The sequence below is a fragment of the Lathyrus oleraceus genome, chromosome 5 (assembly GCF_024323335.1).
Source record: "Lathyrus oleraceus cultivar Zhongwan6 chromosome 5, CAAS_Psat_ZW6_1.0, whole genome shotgun sequence".
Classification (NCBI taxonomy): Eukaryota; Viridiplantae; Streptophyta; class Magnoliopsida; order Fabales; family Fabaceae; genus Lathyrus; species Lathyrus oleraceus.
Window position 1 is genome coordinate 423978669 of NC_066583.1, and position 22557 is coordinate 424001225.

Genomic DNA, 22557 nt, shown 5'->3' on the forward strand with positions numbered 1-22557 from the left:
TTTCTAGAGGATTTGTTGCGAGCTTATGTACTAGAGCAGAGAGGTGCTTAGAATGACTACCTTCCATTGATAGAGTTCACGTATAATAATAGTTATCATTCCAGTATTAGGATGACACATTTTAAGTCTCTCTATGGTATAAGGTGTAGAACTCCTCTATGTTGGTATGAGATTGGAGAGAATGGTGTGATTGGGCCTGAGATTGTTCAACAGACCACCAAGAAGGTGAAGATGATCCAAGAGAAGATGAAGGCATCTCAAAGCAGGCAGAAAAGTTACCATGACAAGAGGAGGAAGGCTCTTGAGTTCAGTGAGGGTGATCATGTTTTTTTGAGAGTTACTTCGGTGACCGGTGTTAGGCGTGCGTTGAAGTCGAAGAAGCTTACACCTCGTTTCATTGGTCCATACCAGATCACTCAGCGGGTTGGAGTTGTTGCTTACAAAATAGCTTTACCTCCGTCGCTGGAAAATTTGCATGATGTATTCCATGTGTCCCAACTCTATAAGTATATTCATGATCCTTCTCATGTGATTCAAATGGATGATGTGCATGTGAGGGATAATCTAACTATGGAGGCTTTACCTTTGAGGATTGTGGATCGGGAAGTGAAGTAACTCAGAGGTAAGGAGATTGCTCTTGTGAAGGTCATCTGGGGAGGACCTGCTGGAGGGAGCATGACCTGGGAGTCAGAAAGTCAGATAAAGGAGTCTCATTTGGATCAATTTTTATCAGGTGATTTTTTAGGGCAAAAATCTTCTAAGTGGGGGAGAGTTGTAACGCATCGACTTAGAAATTTTGCTATTTTTAATTATTTTTGTATTTGGTGTGTGATTTGATTGATGTTATCAACTATTTATGAGGATTGAGGGTATTTTGGTAATTTTATAATTACTAGGGTTGATTGGTTTTGAGAAAGGGGAGTGTAGAAATATTTATTTAATTAATTATTTTAAATAATTATTTAGATATGTATTTAATTAATTTAAATAATTATTTAAGGTGTGACATTATTTATTATTAAAGTTAAATAATTATTTGGTTTGGATAACTAATTGGAATATTCAATTTTGGGAATTTGTTGAGTTAATATAAAATCAAGACGGAAAGAAAGTGAAAAGTCAGAAATTAATATGATTTATTATTATTATTATTATTATTATTATTATTATTATTGTTATTATTACCGTTATTATTACTATAATTATTATGGTCATTATCATTATTATTATTATTATATTATGAGAAAGGAGAGAAAAAAGAGGATATGTTGTATCGTAAAATAAAACAAAAAGATACATAGAAAAGAAAATTGAAAAAAAAAACCTTCTCGTGAATATTGAAGAAACGTGAAGAATTGAGATACACAAAGGGTTTTGAAAGAAGATCTATTTCGAGTTAAGGAGGGATAATTTATTTACTAATGAGTGCTTATGGATAGTCAAGATAGTGAGGGGTCATTACCCTCCTATCTCTGTATTTTTATTTTTACTATATATGGTTTTTGGCCTTGTTTGTAACCAAAGAGGTTTTGACTCAAACCTTTGAGGTCACTGATCATACGAATATGCTTACACGTAAATTATGTCATTTTGGGATTTTGAATAAATTGTTATGGTCATTGTTATTGTAAATCCAATTTTTAATTTGATCACATAGAAGTAAATTATGCAATCAAAGAAATAGATTTTTTGAATCCTCAATTGGGTAATGCATGGCACTTGCATTATGTTTTAAAAGTACTGTGTGTTTTGCTAATTGTGTTTGAAATGCTTATGAGATAATATTATATTCTTTACACTATTTTGGTTTTACTGATTGTTATAAGGAATTTGATTTCCCATTACCACAATTCGAGTGTGATAACTCATTGTTACCGTATTCATGTGTATGCTTGGAATATGTTCATTTTATTATTATTGTAAACTATAATGGATTAAATTAATTAATATATAATAATAATAATAATAATAATAATAATAATAATAATAATAATAATAATAATAATAATAATAATAATAATAATAATGTATTTCATGCCAGAGAAGTTGACGCGATTGCTAGTCCAAAAATTGTTTTGCATTAAAATTATTATTGTATACTATTGTTAAGCATCATTAGCTATAATATTGTATTAAATAATAATAATAATAATAATGATTATAATTATAATATTATTAATTATGATATTTTAGAATTTGTTAAAAATATTTAATTATTTAGAATTTCATAGAGTTATCAGTCGCAAGTTACTGATAGAGCACTTTTGAGCATTTTAAAGTATTTTTGGATACTCTAGAGTTATTTTTTAGATATAAGGATTATTAAAGAGTTGTTTAGAGTTCCCTTAATAACTCTGTTGAATTAATATAAAAGTGAAAATTATTTTAAGAAATTATATAATTATTGAATTTAATTATATAAATAATTTTTGGGTTGGTTCAAGAGTGAAACCTATATTTTGGAGTACTGTGGCATGATTATGCATAATAATTATTTATATGTATATATGATGTTTGAGTTGTGTTGATGTGTTTTCATGTTCATGCATCATACTTGTATGGAGATTAGGTAGGACTTCAGTCCAGTGACGTGGGACCTCAGCCCAGTGATGTGGGACTTTTGTCTCGAAGTGACGTAAGACTTCGGTCCAATGGTGATAGGGTTGTTGTCTAGTGATATGGGATAATATCAGTAACACACCTCTGATACCCAAAAACTTGGTACCACATACATTTTGATGGGGTGTTAGTGCATTAATATTGCATATAATTTCTATTACTGAAGTTGTTGTGTGATAATAATTTAAATTTTTATTTTTACTTATCCAACTGTTTATTTTCACCGTTAACATTTGTAAGGACTATTCTCACCCCTTTCTGGTTTATTTTGTATGTTTCGATACTTGTTGTATAGATAATCAGCAACAGTAATTGCTTGTGAGTGGGAGATGGCTATCCATCTTACCTTTTCATATTATATTTATTTTCCGCTGTATTAGAGGGATATTGCTCTGATTACGTAACATCATGGGATGAGAGTTTGATTTTTAATGTTTATTGAACTTTATTTGCATTTTCCTTATCTTTGGATTATATGGTGGTGTAATAATTTTAATTCCACTGCGAGTATGATTTTTTATATATATGAGAAATATCTAATGTGTTGAAGTAACATCCTATAATGTATTTTATCCTTTATAATTATGATTTGGGGAATAGGGTGTTACATAACCAAATTTCTACAAGTTAACATCTTGTACCCATCTATGATGGACAATGGGTGACTTTTGGTGTAAGGAGTCCCTAAGAAATCTAGACATATAATGGTCAAGAATGAGAATAGTGAGCTTATCCCCACTAGAGTGAAAAATAGTTGGTGAGTGTGCATTGATTATATGATGCTTGGCCAAGCGTCTCGCAAATATCATTTTTCTTTATTGTTCATTGACCATATGCTTGAATGTTTGGCTGGTAAAACTAATTGTAATTTTCTTGATGGTTTTCAAGTTACTTTCAAGTCCATATAGCACTAGAGGATCAAGAGAATACTAGTTGTAAGACCCCAATTTTAACCATAAGTTCTCTCATGTTATCTCATCATATGCATTGGCATTGGGATTACATCTTGGCATCCTCCTCACCCCTCATTCATTGGGTTTGCATTGGGAGAGATCACCAAGCACCATTTGATTGTATCATACTTTGTGTTTTATCATTTTTACTAACCAAAATACCCAAAATATGTCTTTGTATAAACTAATTCTCTTGTAGGTAGGGCACATGCTCACCTTTGATCTATCAAGCTCACATATAGGGTGTAAGACCCTCAATGCAAGGAGCTCAATCAATAATTGGTTTAATATAGATCTAAGCATAATATATGGATCCCCATGGTCTTCACATGTTATTTTGATCAAGAAATCATCAAGAGTTTGGAGTTGGTTTGCCTTGGAAACCCTAATTCATCTGGGTATCTTGTGTAACTTCTTCAACAAGTTTCTTCACCAATTGATAAAATATTTCAATGGATACTTGAAATTTCATAATATTATGCATATATGATCCCAATGAGTCCCAAAAGTCAAGAGAATGGCAAGCTAGCAAGTTGGTTCGTGGTGGTTGACTAGAGGAATTCATCTGATCAAAACTGGGGTTCCCTAGACCCTATCTCCTACAATTTTTGTCATATGGAAATTATTCCAAGATAAAAGTTACTGTAAATTACATTCCAAAAAAGTTTAATGTTGAGGTATACAGCTAGTTTTGCTTGGAAAGTCATTTTTTATGGTGAAAGATTATAGGTCATTTTGTCTAAACCCTAATTTGGAGGTCAACTTCCCAAGGCCATAACTTGCTCAATGTTTATGAGATGAAAGATTTCCAAGTTGCAAAATAAAATTCAATATTTATAATTCAACTTTGATGTTTAGAGGATGAGCAAATTCAACTTTTATATGCATGTGATATGAGGATACATTATAGGTCATTTTGTATCAATGCCATTGAACAAGTGATTTTCCCCAACTTCAAAAATGCATAACTCCATCATATTAAATCCAAATGAGGTTAAATTTGTGACCATTTTGAAGTACTTTGAGATAGATACAACTTTAATGAAGAAACGTTTCTCATTTGAATCTCACAAAAAAAGTTAGCCAAGGTGGAATAAGTGAACATATGGCTTGACACTTAGAATTTTTTTTTGACATGTTTGATTTTTCCAACTTCCACCTCAAAATTCACAATGATACAAGCTTAAAATGAAAAAGTGTTCAACATGAAACTTGTTCCTCTTGATCTAAACTTTCTAAAAAGTCCAAATTCATCCAATTTGGAAAAGTATGAGTGACTTGCGCATGGCTTGAACATGGATGACCATTTGGCACAATTGAACTTGAAACTTTCATACACAATTGCATGGCTTACCAATATGACTTCAACAATGTTTGTACTCATTTGTGGACCTGAAGAGATGACTACATGGTCCTATCACACGGCCATGCATCCATGCAATGTACATTGTTATTTTTTGGAACTTTGATTTCAAGTGTGCATTTAGCAATCATATGGCTATAAATAAAGACCTTTGTGATCAGAATTAAGGACCCTGCGCGCCAGCTTTGAATCCCAATCTCCAAAACCCTCTCATTCAAAGGATGACCTTGATAATTTCCTTTGGAAATTGAGTTTGAATCTCACTATTTTGAGATTCAAATCTCCAAGAGTCCTGTACCTTATGCTGATTCATTTCCTATCCTTCAAGTGTCCTGAGTAAGATCAAGAGCAAATAAAAGCAAGACCGAGTCTATACAGACCTGCATTGAAGGTATTTTCCATAAATTTTCATCTCTTTGATTCTCACTCAATTCTCCATAATTCTTCTTGATCTTTGGTTGTTTGAAGCCCTACCAATGTAGGCAACAAGATTGAGTTGCTTTTAGGTCAAATCAAAGCAACTCTGATCATGATCCTCAAAATTCAACTCCCCGTATCTTTCAATATACTTGGAGTTATACAAAATTGAGGCCAGATTCGAGCTCCTAAGCATTTTTACTTAAAATTCATGTCCTTCTTTTTAATTTTGGTGATGGTTGTGAGTGAACCAGTCCGGTGAAGCTCACCGGAGAAGGAGACCGGAGCTTTGGCTCCGACGGTGTGCTGGCATTCATCTGAATCACAGGATCCATTTGAATTTTTTTAATCTCGTGCATTGGTTTTGCATACCATCCCTACAACGCTTTGACTCGTGTCCATCATGGAATGCACGTTGAGGACCACTTGATCTGCCACCTCAATTAATGAGGGAGACCAAGTGGTCCACGTTGTTTTCTATTTTTTTATTTTCATTTTATTTGGTTTATTTTCAATAATTCATATTAATTTTAATATTTATCCAAAAAATATGAGAGTTTTACCAAAAAAATTTAAATAAATTCCTCTTTCATTTTCTGAATTAAAATTGTTTTTTGGATAATTATTAATATTTTTTATGATTTAATTGTTTTTATGAATATTTTTAATTGTTTAAAAATAGTTTTAAATTTCAAAAATTAATGAATTTTTTTTCTCTAAGGTCCCTTGACCTTGTTTGACCTATGATAAATCTCATGGCAATTTATTTGATATTTTGATGAGGTTTTAGGATTTTAACAAACCATAATTTAATTCAATGCATTATTTGATTGATTTTAATTGTTTAAATGCAAAATAAATTATGTTGGGCTTTTGATATTGACTTGTTGAGTTTGACTTGTGTTGTTGGGCCTTGGTCAAGGTTGATTTGACTTTGTTGAGTTAAAGTCATTGGATTTAGGGGATTGATGAAATATACATTTCATCTCCCAAAATGAATGAATGATTTTAATTTGATAAAAGTCCTCCTTTGACCAATTTGTGTTGATTCCATTTCCCCTCCCTCTTCATCTCAATCCCATTCTCTTCTCATTCATTTCATGGATATATGATGTCTCTATATCCTAAGGCTAGTTGATTGCAAAATCAACATAAGTGTGGATGAGATTAGGTCCACCTCTTTTTGCATATTTTTTAAGTGTGGTATGTTTTAGGAGTATGGTTCATAATACCATATCTCTAACATGCATTAACACTAAAATTTCTATTGCCCGACCTCAAATAGTTGTGACTTCTACATAAGTCCAATTACGATTGCTTAACATATCGCTAGGCATAACATTCTAGTAACTGAGATTGTAAGTCTCCCCTCTTTCATGGTATTGTGTGGAAACGTAGCCTTTTCTTCCTTTAGAAGATGTTTTGGTTCAAGGATCCATGCTTGTGAATAGTGGGTTGTGTATTCTCAAAAGAATGACTTAAACAAAACAAAAGCAAACGCAATACTAACTTCTAAATAAATTAACAACTAACATTTAATTTCAAGCTCTCTACTTTTATGCACTTTAATTTTTAGCCTTTATTCATTTGCCATTATTCATACCATTTAACTTGTTTACTTTGATGCCATTTTCACTTTGCTCATTTGAGCCTTATCTTGTGATTATTTTGTGATTGTACATACTTGTTTGTGTTTGTGGTCTTTTGACCTTAATGTACATGATAATAATAAAAACCCTAAAAGACATTTGTGTGGACTGTTGGTTTTGCTCTGAGACATTGGACTTAGAATTAGGCAACACTCCCTATGCAAAAGGACTTGGCCAATGCCGACTTTCATGAAACCAAGTGCTTGTGATTTGAAACTTCATCTGAAGCAAGTATTGTGATCCCATATAAGTTCATCTGCTACATTGTCTTATTGAAGTTGTTACTTTGAACATGTGCCTAGTGCCTATCCTTGAGTTCATATGATACATGAGAGTCTGTGAAGAAGATCATGGAATTGCTAAGCTTGGATGTGGCTACCTTTATTTGATGTCTTGCTCTTCATCTTGCCATTTATGTGTTGATATTGCTTGTTTCTAAAGTCCAAGGGAAATTTGGGATTTCTATATGACATTCTTGTCTATTGGATTGCGGCCCACTGGTCAGATCTTTTCAACTCTTAACTTTTAATTTTTTGCTTAGGATTAGTCTCTTCATCTCTTCCTCACTTCTTTAATTTCAAATCTCGCCCTCCTTTTAAAACCTTCTTTGCTTGTGTTTTCTAAACTTAAACCATATTGCAAATTAGAAACTTTGGCCTTATGCCATTGAATTTTTAAATTCTTTTCTCAATCAAACTTGTAAATGAACCTAACTATACTTGACTTAAAATTTCAAAAGACAAAAATAACTAACACTCATTCAAACTTTTTTAGGCCTTTTGTGCCTTTGTTAAACCTAATTTTTTGTTAAAAGCAATACATCCACTTTGGAATTGTTACCGCGAACTACGAGATTTTGATCCCTCATTTTTATGTTGGTACGTAGGCACAAATCTGAAGGTCTTGTCAAAACACAAAAATATAATCAATGAATTCTTTTCTCATCTCTCCACTCTATTTATTGCAAACATCATTTTGTACAAAAATACATATGCATACAAAAAAGGGCTCCCTAGGAGTACCTAGGACACTTTGGGTGCTAACACCTTCCCTCTGTGTAACCAACCCCCTTACCTATAATCTATGGCATTTTATTAGTTTTGATTTGAAAACTTATTATTTTTGGGTTTTGTTCGTACTTTTCCCTTTTCCCTTTTCCCTTGGAAACAATAAAAGCGTGGTGGCGACTCTGGTTTAATTGACGTTAAGTTTATCCATAGCTTAATGATCATGAATTTACCGCTACAGAAATTAAGTGAAGACTCTGTTGTGGAGTAGTCTCCAGTGGGTTTAGCCTACTTTTTTGTGTGTATTTAATTTTATATTTGATGTATGTATATTTGTTTATATGATATAATCTGCTTGTTGTGCTTGGTGATCTCTGAGTGGTGAGATAAGTTCTAACCCGAACTTGAGTGCAATTAAGATAGGAAGATGGTATAGTCATGTTCGACTTGTATGAAGTAGTCCTTAACAAGTTGGCTTGAGACCCATCTACTCAGTGGAGACCCTTTTGGAGTTATGAATGTCACACAAGTTATTTGTGGTTAGGCATTACTATCTCTAATTTGGGGTCCGAGAAGTTGAGGACCGTAGAACATTTAACCCCTTTTGGCCTATTTAGGATGTATTGCGCAGACTGTTCAGCTGTTATGCGATACGACACTCAGACGAGTTTCTCTTGAGAATATTATGGGTTGATGAGTCAGTCATCCTAACCTGTAATATCTGATAGACATAATTAAGACTCTAGGAACTTTTTAGAACATGATCTACAGGTTATATCCTTAGGACACTACTTTGGGATGGTTCTTACCCAGACTCCATGCTCGTGACTCACAACAAACCCTTGATTCTTGGTTGATCCAATCAATTCTTGTCAATATCAATGGAACTTGGGTGTTGATAAGGTGAAAGCCATAATCCACCAAAATGGATGATTGATTTTGACAATGACTTGATTCATCCCTAGACATTTGTTTGTTTTCCTTATGTGTGATCCCTTATTTGTGATTGTTGCATTCATGCATTCATGCGCATCATAACATTCATCACACTAAAAATAATTTCAAGGAACTGAGGTCTTATTTGAAAATATTTTTAGACCATGGATTATGGACGAAGGAACATTAAGAAGTACAGTTTCAGATGTCTAGACTTGAAAGAGTTAAGGAAGTTGTCATCTTTTGTATTAGATCCCTTGGACTTCAAGCAACGTCATGAGAAGCTTATGTCTATCTTGTCTGCTTATGTGGTTGAAGGATTGTTGAGTGTTTTGGTTCAGTTTTATGATCCTCTCTACTATTGCTTCACTTTTCCCGATTATCAGCTTGTGCCTACGTTGGAGGAGTATGCCCATCTCTTGGGAATACCCGTTTCTAGCAAAGTGCCCTTTAGTGGATTGGAGGAGATTCCTAGATCTCATATTATAGCTGAAGCTCTTCACTTGAAGAAGTCTGAGATTGAGGCTCATTGGGTGAAGAAAGGAGGATTGTTTGGATTGACTTCTGAGTTCTTCATCTGGGAAGCTACTACCTTTGCTCAAGCCGGTAGTATGGATGCTTTTGAAGCTATCTTTGTGTTGCTCATCTATGGATTAACGTTGTTCCCTAACATTGACAGTTTCGTTGATGTTAACGCCATTAGAATTTTATTGATTGGGAATCATGTGCCTACTTTGTTGGGTGATACGTACTTCTCTTTACATCTAAGGAATTCTAAAGGTGGTGGAATGATTGTATGATGTGTTCCTCTTTTGTACAAGTGGTTTGTTTTTCACTTGCCTCAGACGCCTACTTTCGTGGAGAGAAAACAATGTCTAAGGTGGTCTCAGAGACTTATGTCTCTCACTAATGATGATATAGTTTGGTATGATTCTTGATTGAGTAGCTTGGAGATTATTGATTGTTGTGGTGAATTCTCTTATGTGCCTCTCATTGGTACACAAGGAGGAATCAACTACAATCCTGCTTTGGCTCGTCGTCAACTTGGGTTCCCCTTGAGAGACAAACCTAAGAACCACTTTGTTAAAAGGTCTTTTCTATCATGAGGGTAAAGATCCCCAAAATTTGAAGTAGAAGATGGTATATGCTTGGTGTAATGTGCATAGGAAAGGAAGATCTGAGCTTGGTCCGTGCAATTGTGTAGCTTTGGAAGCTTACACTCTTTGGGTGAAGAAGAGAGCTTTGGAATTGAAGATGCCTTATGCTTGTGAGAGACCTATGTCTATGGTTTTGGTTGAGCCATTAACTCTCCCTAACCAAGATGTAGAGAAGTTGGAACACGCACTCGCCAAGATGAAGCAAGAGAGGGATATATGGGAAGAGTGTTTCCATGCTTTGAGCAGAAGGCATGAGGAGTTGTAGCTTGAGTCTAAGGAAAAAGATGCACTTATCGAGCTTCTTGAAGATCGAATAGTGAAGAGGCAGAGAGATCCAGAGGTTTCATCTTCCTCTAGTATGCCTCAGCCTTCCATTGCTTGGAAGAAGATTATTGATCAGCTTGTCCTCGAGAAGACTCAGATGAAGACTTCTTTTGAGTCCGATATCCGACACATCCGAAGGAGGTACGTGCCTGCAGCTAGATCTTCTGACATTGTTGTTAGGGATCCTTAGGATGATTAGTCTCCTTTTCCCTTGTATTTTGGTTTCTGAAATTGTACTTAGTGCAATCCTTCCAATTATATAAATGAAAGAGATTTTATGGTCAATCAAACTTTGCAATTGTTATTATATATATATATATATATATATATATATATTTGCAAATAAAATGGTATGTTCCTTGAAAATAAAAACAATCAAGCATTGCGTTCCATACATCATTTGCATAGCAGTGTAAGACCCTAATTTCGACCCTCAGATCCCTCATGGCATCATATCATTGCTCAATGTATTGCCTCAAGGATCATAGCATGTTTGGCTCCTTAATCCTAGGGGTGGGATTTGTGTGTGTGTTTTGAAACCACCAAGCATGATTGTATTGTATATTATTGCTTTTATTATTTTGGTTACTAACCAAAAGCTCAAAAATATGTCACTAACTCTTTTTGTTTTGACGCTCAAGTGGTCATGTGCTCCCATGCTCCTAGGAGGCCCCTAAGCTCAATAATATGGCTAGATGAAGATGAGAACAAGCATGACAATGGTCCACAAAGCTCCTAATCATCATATATGTCTCCCAAGCATCTCAATTTTCCAATTTGATCAAGATAACCCAAAGGGCTTGAAGATTGTTTCCCAAAGAAACCCTAATTTCATTGTGTTTCAACTATGCCTTGCTCATGAAGCAACCTCAACCTATGATCAAATTTAATCAAGGGAAGTTCTTTAATTCATTATTTTATGCATATATGAGCCTATTTGAGGATCCTCAATCATTAATTCATCAATATTGGAAGTTTGGCCTTGAAAAGTTGACCAGTCAAGTCATTTAACTAAACTGTGGATCACTGAGATACAACTTGTGATGTGTTTGTCAAATGGAGATTACCCCAATATCAAAAATGTTCTTAAGAACCATATGAATAACTTTAATGATCACCAAAAATCCATTTGAAACTTGGAAGGTCATCATTCATTTCAAAACATTATAGGTCATTTTGACTGAAACCCTAGTTTTAGGTCAACTTCCCAAGGACCTAACTTCCTTAATTTTCATGATTTTTAGGTTAGACCAAATGAATTAGAAAGCTTAATATGTCTACTTAAAATGTTATGTTGGACAAAATTTCATAATCCTAAAAGAAATACATGTGATAATACAAAACATTATAGGTCACTTTGGACCTAAGTCATTGAATTTGAAAAATGCCCAACTTCAAATGCCCATAAATTTCTCATGAAAAATCCAAATGATGAAAAATATAAGTTTAAATTTATCACCTTGAAAAGATCTACAACTTTTATGTTATAGATGTTTCCATTTGAGGCATGCATCATTGAAACAGAAGGGCTTGAAGAGGCTTGCTTTTGGTGAAAATTTTCAAAGGGGAACTTAAACATGTTTTGTGCCCAAACTTTCACAGCCAGTTTTCACTAACTTCCAAATGCCAAATGAATTTTTGTCCAACATGACTTTTGCTACATATTTCAAGGTCTTTCCAACCATTACTCACATTACTTTTTTGGACTTTCCATGTGGGAGTTTCAAAGAGCTTTCTCTTTATGGTCATTTTTGGATTTCATGTTGTAACTTCACGTGCAAGCTATTTCCATCACAATTGCACGTCCAATTCAATTCCAGTTGATCTCAACATGGTGTATCACCCATCATTGGGCCTTACATGCGCCTGTACAGCCCCATGCAAGAAGAATTCAAATCCCTTGCACACGAGGGAACCATGCCTTGCAACCCTCTTGAGCCATAAATAAGAGCTCAATCTCATTCATTTGGCAACCAAGTGGAGACCTGAAGTGCTGCAGAATTGAAATCCCAACCCTCACTAAAGGAATTTTCAATTTTCTTTCTCTTTTTCAAGTTTGAAATTCAACATCATTAGTTGATTTTCAAAGCTCAATTCCTTAACCTATCATCTCCATCATACTTCCAGAGCAAAAGCAGATGAAAATCTTGAAGAATTCGTGGCATTTGAAGCTTCATTTCAGAGGTAGAACCTCAAACTTGTTTGATCTAGATTTTGCAATTCAATGTGATTTTCTTTGGTTTATGAGGTTTTCTGAAGTCCTCTCACTTGAGGCAGGCCAATGGTGGTCTTAATTGTTCAAATTGTGCCATTCTAGTTGACATACCACGATCTTCCATCTCACATTTCTCTCTAAATAGGAAGAGTAAGGATGATCCATGGTTACAGTAGTGATGTACATCACCTGAGCTTCATTTTGATGTCCTTACATTTCATTTTCATTAAAAACGTTTTCCCTGCGCGTGGTGGCCGGAACTTGTTGGATCGCCGGAGAAGATGGTGGTTTCCACCACCACCCACATGTGTTTGCTGTACAGTCCTTGGATCGTGTCTAAATGTTATAATCTTGACCATCCAATGTGATTACTTGTTTTAATGCCATGTGCTGCGCGCTTGACTTGAGTTCACCATCCATCCGCGCCGCTGAGCCTTTGATCCCTTGCCACGTCAATTATTAAATTGATCTGATGGTTACGCATTTTCCTATTATTCTTATTTTCTTTTAATTTATGTTAATTCCTTTTATTTTCAAAAATTCATAAATATTTTATTTGAAGTCACAAAAATATGAGACTAATGCCAAATTTTTTCTTGAAAAATCCAGTTTCATATTTTGATTTTTAATTATTTTTGTGACTTCATTTAATATTTTTTGTGAATTATTTGGTTTTTAATAGTTTTAATTCATTTTAAAATACCTTTTGATATTTAAGAAATCCAAAAATATTTTCCTAACACCTATGGATCATGATAAGTCAATGAAAAATAGTCTCATCAAGTTCTTATTTGATTTGAGATTTATTTGAGATTTTAGTTCATATTATGTTATGTTTTATTATTTTTAATTGTTTTTAAATAGTTTCTGATTTCAAAAATTATTGAGAAAATTTGTCAAAGTTTGTTTGACCATGTTAGACCTATGAGAATTTAATTGGACTTGTTGAAGTTTATTTGAATTAAATTTGAGGTTTAACCATATTTTGATTATTTTATTTTGCATTTTATTTTAATTCAAAAAATACCAAAAAAATATGGTTGACTTGTTGACTTGTAATCTTCATTTCTTTTCTGTTTGGCATTGATTGATGATGACTTGGTTCACATTTGATCAATTGAGTTTGATGCTTGAATTCTCTTTTCATCCATTTCAGATTCATCCCTTTCTTTTCATAATTTGGCCAATGAGTTAATGTCTTATGGTTGGTCTTGACAAATGAGAGGTTTAATCATCTTTGATCCAAACCAAACTCAACTTGATCCAAGATCAAGTGAGTTGTTTTGTGTCCAAAATAGGCTGCTTCTTGGTCAAGCAAAAAACCTAAAGTCCATACAAGGCCCTTCCCCTTTTTTTGTTTGGCATGGCAAGTTTATGGAGCTTGGCTTACTAGTCATGATCTCTAACTTGTGTTTATTTGCCTATAGTTTTATTGACCGGCCTCAGATAGGAGTGACTACTACATTTGTCCACTTACGATTGCTTAACATAGCGCTACATTGTCTTATGACAAACTAACATAACCACACTAATTACTAACTTTAATTTGAGCATTTAATTTCTTGCAATTTACTTTTAATGCCATTTATTTCTTGCTCATTTATTCATATTGCTTTTCATTTTGCTCACTTGAGCACATATTTTATGTTTATGTCATCTTCCTTTTGCTCATTTGAGCTCATTATTGTATATAAATATATTGTTGTCTTGTGATTGTTTTGTCTTTGTTTTGTGTGAACCTAATACAAAAAGAAGAAAGGACATAGAACTAGGACATACCAATGCTTAAAGGAGTTCAAGAGCAACTAGGCCTCATGCCTTTAGAATGCTAAACTTGTTAAAGAGCAACTAGGCCTCATGCCTTTAGAATGCTAAACTTGTTAAAGAGCAACTAGGCCTCATGCCTTTAGAATGCTAAATTTTAAAGTTGACTTTAAAGGAATTCTCATCTAAACTTATTCTTTGTCCATTCCTCTTATTGTGTTGTGAACTTTTTGATGTTTGCTCTTGTGTGATAAGGATTCCATCATGAGATAGTAAAAAGGACCATTGTCATGAATAGCCAAGTTAAGAGAGACAAGCCAAATAGAGATCCTAGGAGCTTGAATCTAAATTGTTTGATTGCTTGATTGTGTGCTAAGTCCAAAGGAAAGGAGCATCTTGAATCATCTCTATGATTTCAAGAAAAGGAACTCCAAGGGTTTTATCTTCTCCCTCTTATCTTTGCATTGCTTTAGGACTAGCCATTCTCTTCTTCTCCTCACTCTAACCCAAGCCAAAAAATATTTTCTTAAAACTTTGACTTTGTTTCAAATTAGAAACCTAGGCCTTATGCCTTTGACTTTTCAAAACTATTTTCATTAATACTCATTGTGAATAAATCTTAATCCAACTTTGACTTCATTTTGTAAATAAATCTAACTTGTAAATATAACTCATTTCAAGTTGTTGTTGTGGTTCCAATGGCCACCTTATTAAAACATTTTTATAAACATTAGTCATAGGTTTGAGTTATCATAGTGGTTGATGTGAATCTCACCTTATCCTTAGTAATTGGGTTATAAGTCTTCCATACTTATTATAGGGTTAACCCCTCACTAGTATGTTGAAGCTTTCCTCACATGATGGATTGTTGGTTTAGGTTGAGTTTTCTCCCTTTGATAACAAAAGACCTTAAGGCTTTTGATCAAATCAATTCACCAATCTTTAAGATTTTTACCCTGAACTACGAGGTTTTGATCCTCCTTTGTGATGGTACGTAGGCAATGGGTTCATCCATTCAAACAACAAAATTTGTAAATATAATCTATTCTCTTCTCATCCCTCCAATCTTTTACGCATATTTTCACAAATACCAACCTACAACACATATTTGAAAAAAGGGTTCCCTTAGAGTACTAAGGATGTTTGGGGTGCGTAAAAACTTCCCATTTCATAACCAACCCCCTTACCTAGATCTCTGACATTTTTATTAATTTGTCATTTGAAAAACTTCTTACCTTGGCTTTTGTTCGCTTTTTAGCCTATCCTTTGGACAAATAAAAGTCCGGTGGCGACTCGAATTGTATGTTTACTTTTGGTTTAGTCAATAAACCTAAAGGTAACGAAAACCCCGCTACAAGCAGGTTTCTCTGTCGCCAGATGTCTTATTGGTTCTTCTTCTGTGCTTCATCCAAGATGACTCATCAATATAATACCCATGCCGATCATCCAAAGATCATGGAACATCTAGAGCAAGAGAACAGAGACTTGAAGGACGAGATTGCCCGTATGACTGCCATGATGGAGTCAGTCCTGACTGCTCAAAGTCAATCTTCTCCAACTCCTGCAACTCCTCCTCCTCAGAGGACTGTCATATAAGAGGTTGTTTCTTCAACCGTGCCTGCCGCTCATTTTGCTCCTGCCATGCCTGCAGGATTCCCACGGGGAATGTCACCCAACTTTGTGCCCGAGGGTTTCACGCCTACTTTTGCTTCCATGCCGACATCTAGCCCGATCATGTCTGTTCCACCATCGATTGTTTATACTCTGCCTCGTGTTGAGGACACCATCTATCATTCCGAGCCGTCTAAAGGCCCTGATGTTTATGAGAAAATGGATGAAATGAAAGACCAATTCCTCAAGCTGCGAAAGGAGTTGAAGACCCTGAGGGGAAAGGATTTGTTCGGTAAGAGTGTTGCGGAACTTTGCTTGGTTCCTAATGTCAAGATCCCGATGAAGTTTAAAGTCCATGACTTTGAAAATTATAAGGGGAATACCTGTCCACTCAGTCATCTTGTCATGTATGCTAGAAAGATGTCGACGCAAACCGATAATGATCAGTTATTGATTCATTATTTCCAAGACAGTCTGACTGGTGCCGCTCTGAGGTGGTACATGGGTTTGGGTAGTGCGAGTGTCCGCACGTTCAATGATTTGGGTGAGGCTTTCGTGAAGCAGTACAAATATAATGTGGATATGGCGTCGGATAAGGACCAGTTGAGGTCGTTGTCTCAGAAGGACAAGGAGACATTCAAGGAATACGCTTAGCGATGGAGAGAGCTAGATGCTCAGATTACCCCTCCTTTGGAAGAAAAGGGGATGACCAAGATTTTTCTCAAGACCCTGAGCTCATTTTACTATGAGCGCATGATTGCCAGTGCCCCCAGCGATTTTACCGAAATGGTAAACATGGGGATGAGGTTAGAAGAAGGTGTACGAGAGGGACGATTGTCTAAAGTGAGGTTTCATCTAGCAAGAAGTATGGCAGTGGGTTTGCCAGAAAGAAAGAAGGCGAGACTAATGCAGTATCAGTTGGAAGGCAGAGGAGGCATCATGTTAGAAGAAGTCCATAACCCCGTCAACACCATCATCAAGTATCATATATTATTCTTGTATTTTCAAACAACCAATCAATGCTCATTCAATAACAATGTCAACAACAACCACAACAAAGAACAAACAACTATAACAACAACAATGCCAACAATCATCATCAACAACAAAATTTCGAGAGGAAGAAGGTCTCTTTTGACCTTATTCCTATGACTTATGTTTAATTGTATCCTTCTTTGGTTCTCAAGAACCTTTTGCAACCGAGAAATCCTCCACAGATTCCTGAACCACTTCCATGGTGGTACAAGCCAGAGCTTCACCGTGCCTTTCACCAAGGGGCTCTTGGTCATGATATTGAGAATTGTTAACCCCTGAAGTACGAAGTCCAGAAGTTGGTTAAAAGTGGGATGGTGTCCTTTGAGGATCATGCACCGAACGCCAAAGCTAACCCACTACCTACTCATGGTAACCCTTCTGTTAATATGGTAGATGGTTGTCCTGGGGATTTCAAATTATATGATGTCCGCTTCATTAGAAGGTCCTTAGTGACAATGCACAAGGATATCTATTTGGTAAGTGATTGTGAGCATGACCATGATGGTTGTGCAATCTATAATGTTAATCCTCGAGGTTGTGTGGTTGTAAAGAGAGACATCCAGAGGTTGATGGATAAGGGTATGATCCAGATTCTTCAGTCCCGTCACTTAGGTGACGATATGAATGTAATAGTTCCTGTGTTCAAGACACCAAAGAAAGTGGTGATTCATTTTGACAGCATCAGCAGTAATAGTGTCAGTAATAGATCGGTATTGCCGTTGGTTATGCAGTTAGCGGGTCCAGTCCCGTATGTATCCGATAAGGTTGTTCCGTACCAGTATTGTGACTATGTTAGAGAATGGTCAAGAGGTTCCATTACCTACGACCAACTCTATTGTGAGCATTGCTGATGTTACGAAGGTGACCCGTAACGGTCGTGTTTTTGGGCCTGTGTTCCCAAAGAATGTAGAAGATGTATCTGCTAGTAAGAGTGTTGAAGTGCCTACAATTGATCCAATTAGTGCTCCAAAGTGTCAGTCTGGTGAATCCAGCGGTTTGAAGCCTAATGATGATCATGAGGTACTCCAGTTGATTAAGAAGAGCGAGTTTAATATGGTGTAGCAGTTGCTCCAAATCCCTTCCAAAATGTCACTGCTGTTTTTGCTTATGAATTCTAAAGCGTATAAAGAAGCATTGCAAAAAGTACTAGAGCAAGCTTATGTTGAGCATGATGTAACGGTTGATCAATTTGATCATATTGTGGCTAACATCACCTCCTGTAACAATTTGAGCTTCTGTGATGAGGAACTTCCTGAGTATGGTAGAAATCACAATCTGGCGTTGCATATTTTAATGAATTGCAAGGAGGATGCGTTGGCAAATGTGTCGGTTGATACTGGTTCTTCATTGAATGTACTTCCCAAATCAACTCTTTCTAAATTGACATATCAAGGAGCTCCGATGAGATATAGTGGTGTGATTGTCAAGGCATTTGATGGTTCTCGCAAGACCGTGATTGGTGAAGTGGACCTTCCTGTGAAGATTGGTCCGACTGATTTCCAAATTACTTTCTAAGTAATAGATATCCACCTGACCTATAGCTGCTTGTTAGGAAGGCCATGGATACATGAGGCAGGAGCAGTGACGTCAACGTTACATCAGAAATTGATGTTTGTCAAGAATGTAAAGCTTGTTATTGTCGGTGGGGAGAAGGCTTCATTGGTAAGCCACCTGTCGTCTTTCTCTTATGTAGAAGCTAAGGATGAGGTTGGAACTCCGTTCCAAGCTCTATCTATTGCTGGAGAAAAGAGAGTTGGGGCACCTATGTCCTCCTTCAAAGAGGCTAAAAAGATTATTGAAGATGGTATTTCTGATCAGTGGGTCCAGATGATAGAGGTCACCGAGAACAAGAGCATAGATGGTTTGGGATTCAAACGAGGTTCATCTGAGATTAGAGTTGAAGATGTGCAACCCAGTTTCCATAATGGAGGGTTCATTCATGGTAATGAACAACACTTAGCTGTCGTGATCGAGGGGGATGAAGATGAAGACTGCACCGATTTTATGACGCATGGAAAAGCTTGCAATAATTGGACTGCTGTTGATGTTCCTATTATTATGCACCGTTCTAAGTAAATGCTTTTATTATTTTTTGAAAATCCTTTTCCTATGCCTAAGGGAGAAATGAACATTATTCGCATTTTCAAATTTGATCATTAATAAAATTCAATTTTATTCATCCACATCTATGATGTTTATTTTTACTTTTTACTTTTTCTGAAAATGGTAATCACAAAAAACATAATTAAAATATGATTTATCCATCTGCATAATATTTGGTCACCAAATCACCTCTCTAAAATCAAAATATCAAATCACTATGCAGGTTAGTTTCTAAACCCATTGAATACAATGATCCTACTCCTTCGCCAAAATTTGAATTCCCTGTGTTTGAGGCTGATGAAGGAAGTGATGAAGAAGTATCTGATGAATTGTCTCGTCTACTTGAGCATGAGGAAAAAGCCATTCATCCGTTCAAATAGCAGATTGAGTTAGTCAACTTGGGTTCCGAGGATGATGTGAAGGAAGTCAAGATTGGGTTTCGACTGTGTCTAGAAGTGAAGAAGGGGTTGATTGATCTTCTCCGAGAGTATTCAGATGTGTTTGCCTGTCCTATCAAGATATGCTTGGGTTGGATTCTAAGATTGTGGAGCATAGATTGCCGTTGAAGCCAGAATGCCCGCTAGTTACGAAAAAGTTGAGGAGGACTCATCCTGATATGGCAGTAAAGATCAAAGAAGAAGTGCAGAAGCAGATTGATGCCGGTTTCCTTGTTACTGCGGAGTATCCACAACGGGTGGCCAATATTGTGCCTGCTCCGAAGAAAGATGGAAAAGTCCGCATGTGTGTTGACTATAGATATTTGAATAAAGACACTCCGAAAGATGATTTCCCTCTACCATACATTGATATCTTGGTAGACAATACAGCTAAATTCAAAGTCTTTTCATTTATGGACAGATTTTCCGGATATAATCAAATCAAGATGGCACCCGAGGATATGGAGAAGACCACATTCATTACACTCTGGGGAACATTCTGTTATAGAGTGATGCTTTTCGATTTAAAGAATGCTGGTGTAACTTACCAAAGAGCAATGACTACTCTTTTCCATGATATGATGCATAAAGAGATCAAAGTCTATGTTGATGATATGATTGCCAAATCCATTGATGAAGAGGGACATTTTGAACATTTGTTGAAGCTATTCCAGCATTTGAGGAATTACAAACTCTGCTTGAATCCCAATAAGTGTACGTTCGGTGTTCGTTCTGGTAAGTTGTTGGAGTTTATTGTCAGCGAGAAGGGTATTGAAGTTGATCCCGCCAAGGTCAAAGCAATAAGAGATGCCTGCGCTAAAAACTGAGAAGAAAGTCAGAGGTTTTCTTGGCCGCTTGAATTATATATCTAGATTCATTTCACACATGACTGCCACATGTGCGCCTATATTCAAGCTTATTTGGAAAGACCAGTCTTGTGATTGGACCGAAGACTGCCAGAAAGCTTTTGATAGTATCAAAGAATATCTGCTTGAGCCTCCAATTTTGTCTCCACCCGTCGAAGGAAGACCGTTGATCATGTATTTGACTGTGCTTGAAGAGAGTATGGGTTGTGTTCTCGGTCATCAAGATGAGACTGTAAGGAAAGAATATGCTACTTACTACCTCAGTAAGAAGTTCACCGATTGTGAGACTCGGGTATTCTATGCTTGAGAAGACTTGTTGCACATTGGCTTGGGCTGCTAAGCGTCTGCGTCAATATATGTTGGATCATACCACTTAGTTGATATCCAAAATGGATCCAATCAAGTATATTTTTGAGAAGCCTGCTTTAACTGGGAGGATTTCCCATTGGCAGATGTTGCTATCAGAGTATGTTATCGAATACCGATCTCAGAAAGGGATCAAAGGTAGTGTCTTGGCTGACCATTTAGCTCACCAATTGATTGAAGATTACCAGTTAGTACAATATGACTTTCCTGATGAAGAGATCTTGTACTTGAAAATGAAAGATTGTGATGAACCATTGCTTGAAGAAGGACCAGAACCTGGTTCCCGTTGGGGCATGGTATTTGATGGAGCTGTTATTCAATATGGTAATGGCATTATGGCAATGATCATTACTCCTCAAGGGACACATTTTCCATTTACAACTAGATTGACTTTCAAGTGTACAAACAATATGGCTGAGTATGAAGCTTGCATTATGGGGCTTGAAGTTGCCATTGATCTCAGAATCAAATATTTAGATGTCTATGGAGATTCGACTTTGGTTGTGAATCAGATCAAAGTGAATGGGAGACTATTCAACCCGGCTTGATACCATATAGGGATTATGCGAGCAGGATTTCAACTTTCTTTACAAAGGTTGAGTTTCATCATATCCCTCGAGATGAAAACCGGATGGAAGATGCTCTTGCAACGTTGGCTTCAATGATTATGGTGAAGTATTGGAATGAAGTTCCAAATATGACTGTGATGCGTCTTGATAGGCCAGCTCATGTGTTTGCTGTTGAAGAAGCCAAAGATGAAAAACGGTGGTATTATGATATCAAGTGTTTTCTCCAAAGTCAGATTTACCCGCCTGGGGCATCTTTGAAAGATAATAATACTTTGAGAAGATTAGCCGCTAACTTCTACCTGAATGGTGATGTGCCTTACAAGAGAAACTTCGATATGATTTTGCTCAGATGCGTGGATAGACACGAAGCAAACCTATTGATGATTGAAGTCCATGAAGGTTCCTTTGGTACTCATTCCAATGGACATGCCATGGCAAAGAAGATGTTGAGAGCTTGTTACTATTGGCTGACAATGGAATCTGACAGTTGCAAGTTTGTGAAGAAATGCCACAAGTGTCAAATTTATGCAGATAAGATTCATATTCCTCTGACACAGTTGAACGTCATTTCCTCCCCATGGCCCTTCTCCATGTAGGGAATTGATATGATTGGCATGATTGATCCTAAAGCTTTGAATGGACATCGTTTCATTCTGGTGGCTATTGACTACTTCACAAAGTGGGTTGAAGCGACATCGTATGCGAATGTAACCAAGCAAGTTGTTGTAAGGTTCATCAAGAATCAAATTATATTCCGTTATGGTGTGCCAAGTAAGATCATTACTGATAATGGATCTAACTTGAATAATAATATGGTGGAAGCTCTTTGTAAAGACTTCAAGATTGCACATCATAATTCTTCTCCCTACAGACCTAAGATGAATGAGGCTGTTGAAGCTACAAACAAGAACATCAAGAAGATCATCCAGAAGATGGTTGTAACGTACAAAGATTGGCATGAGATGCTCCCATTTGCTTTGCACGAGTATCATACATCCATTTACACTTCAATAGGGGCAACCCCTTTCTCACTTGTTTATGGTATGGAAGTTGTGCTCCCAGTAGAGGTTGAAGATCCCATCATTGCGTGTCTTAATGGAATCCAAGTTAACTGAGGCTGAATGGTGTCAGACCAGGTATGACCAACTGAATTTGATTGAAGAGAA

The 22557-nt window shown here is 36.1% G+C and overlaps 1 protein-coding gene across 1 annotated transcript; it reads left to right on the forward strand.

Moving 5' to 3' along the window:
• The first annotated feature begins 246 nt into the window (after positions 1–246).
• On the forward strand, positions 247–615 carry LOC127081128 (uncharacterized). The gene has a single exon (XM_051021410.1). The coding sequence runs from the start codon at positions 247–249 to the stop codon at positions 613–615; it is 369 nt and encodes a 122-aa protein (XP_050877367.1).
• Positions 616–22557: the final 21942 nt, after the last annotated feature.

Excerpts from the sequence above, each read along its gene's own strand:
- LOC127081128 (XM_051021410.1), top strand. The coding sequence starts at position 247 with ATGAAGGCATCTCAAAGCAGGCAGAAAAGTTACCATGACAAGAGGAGG.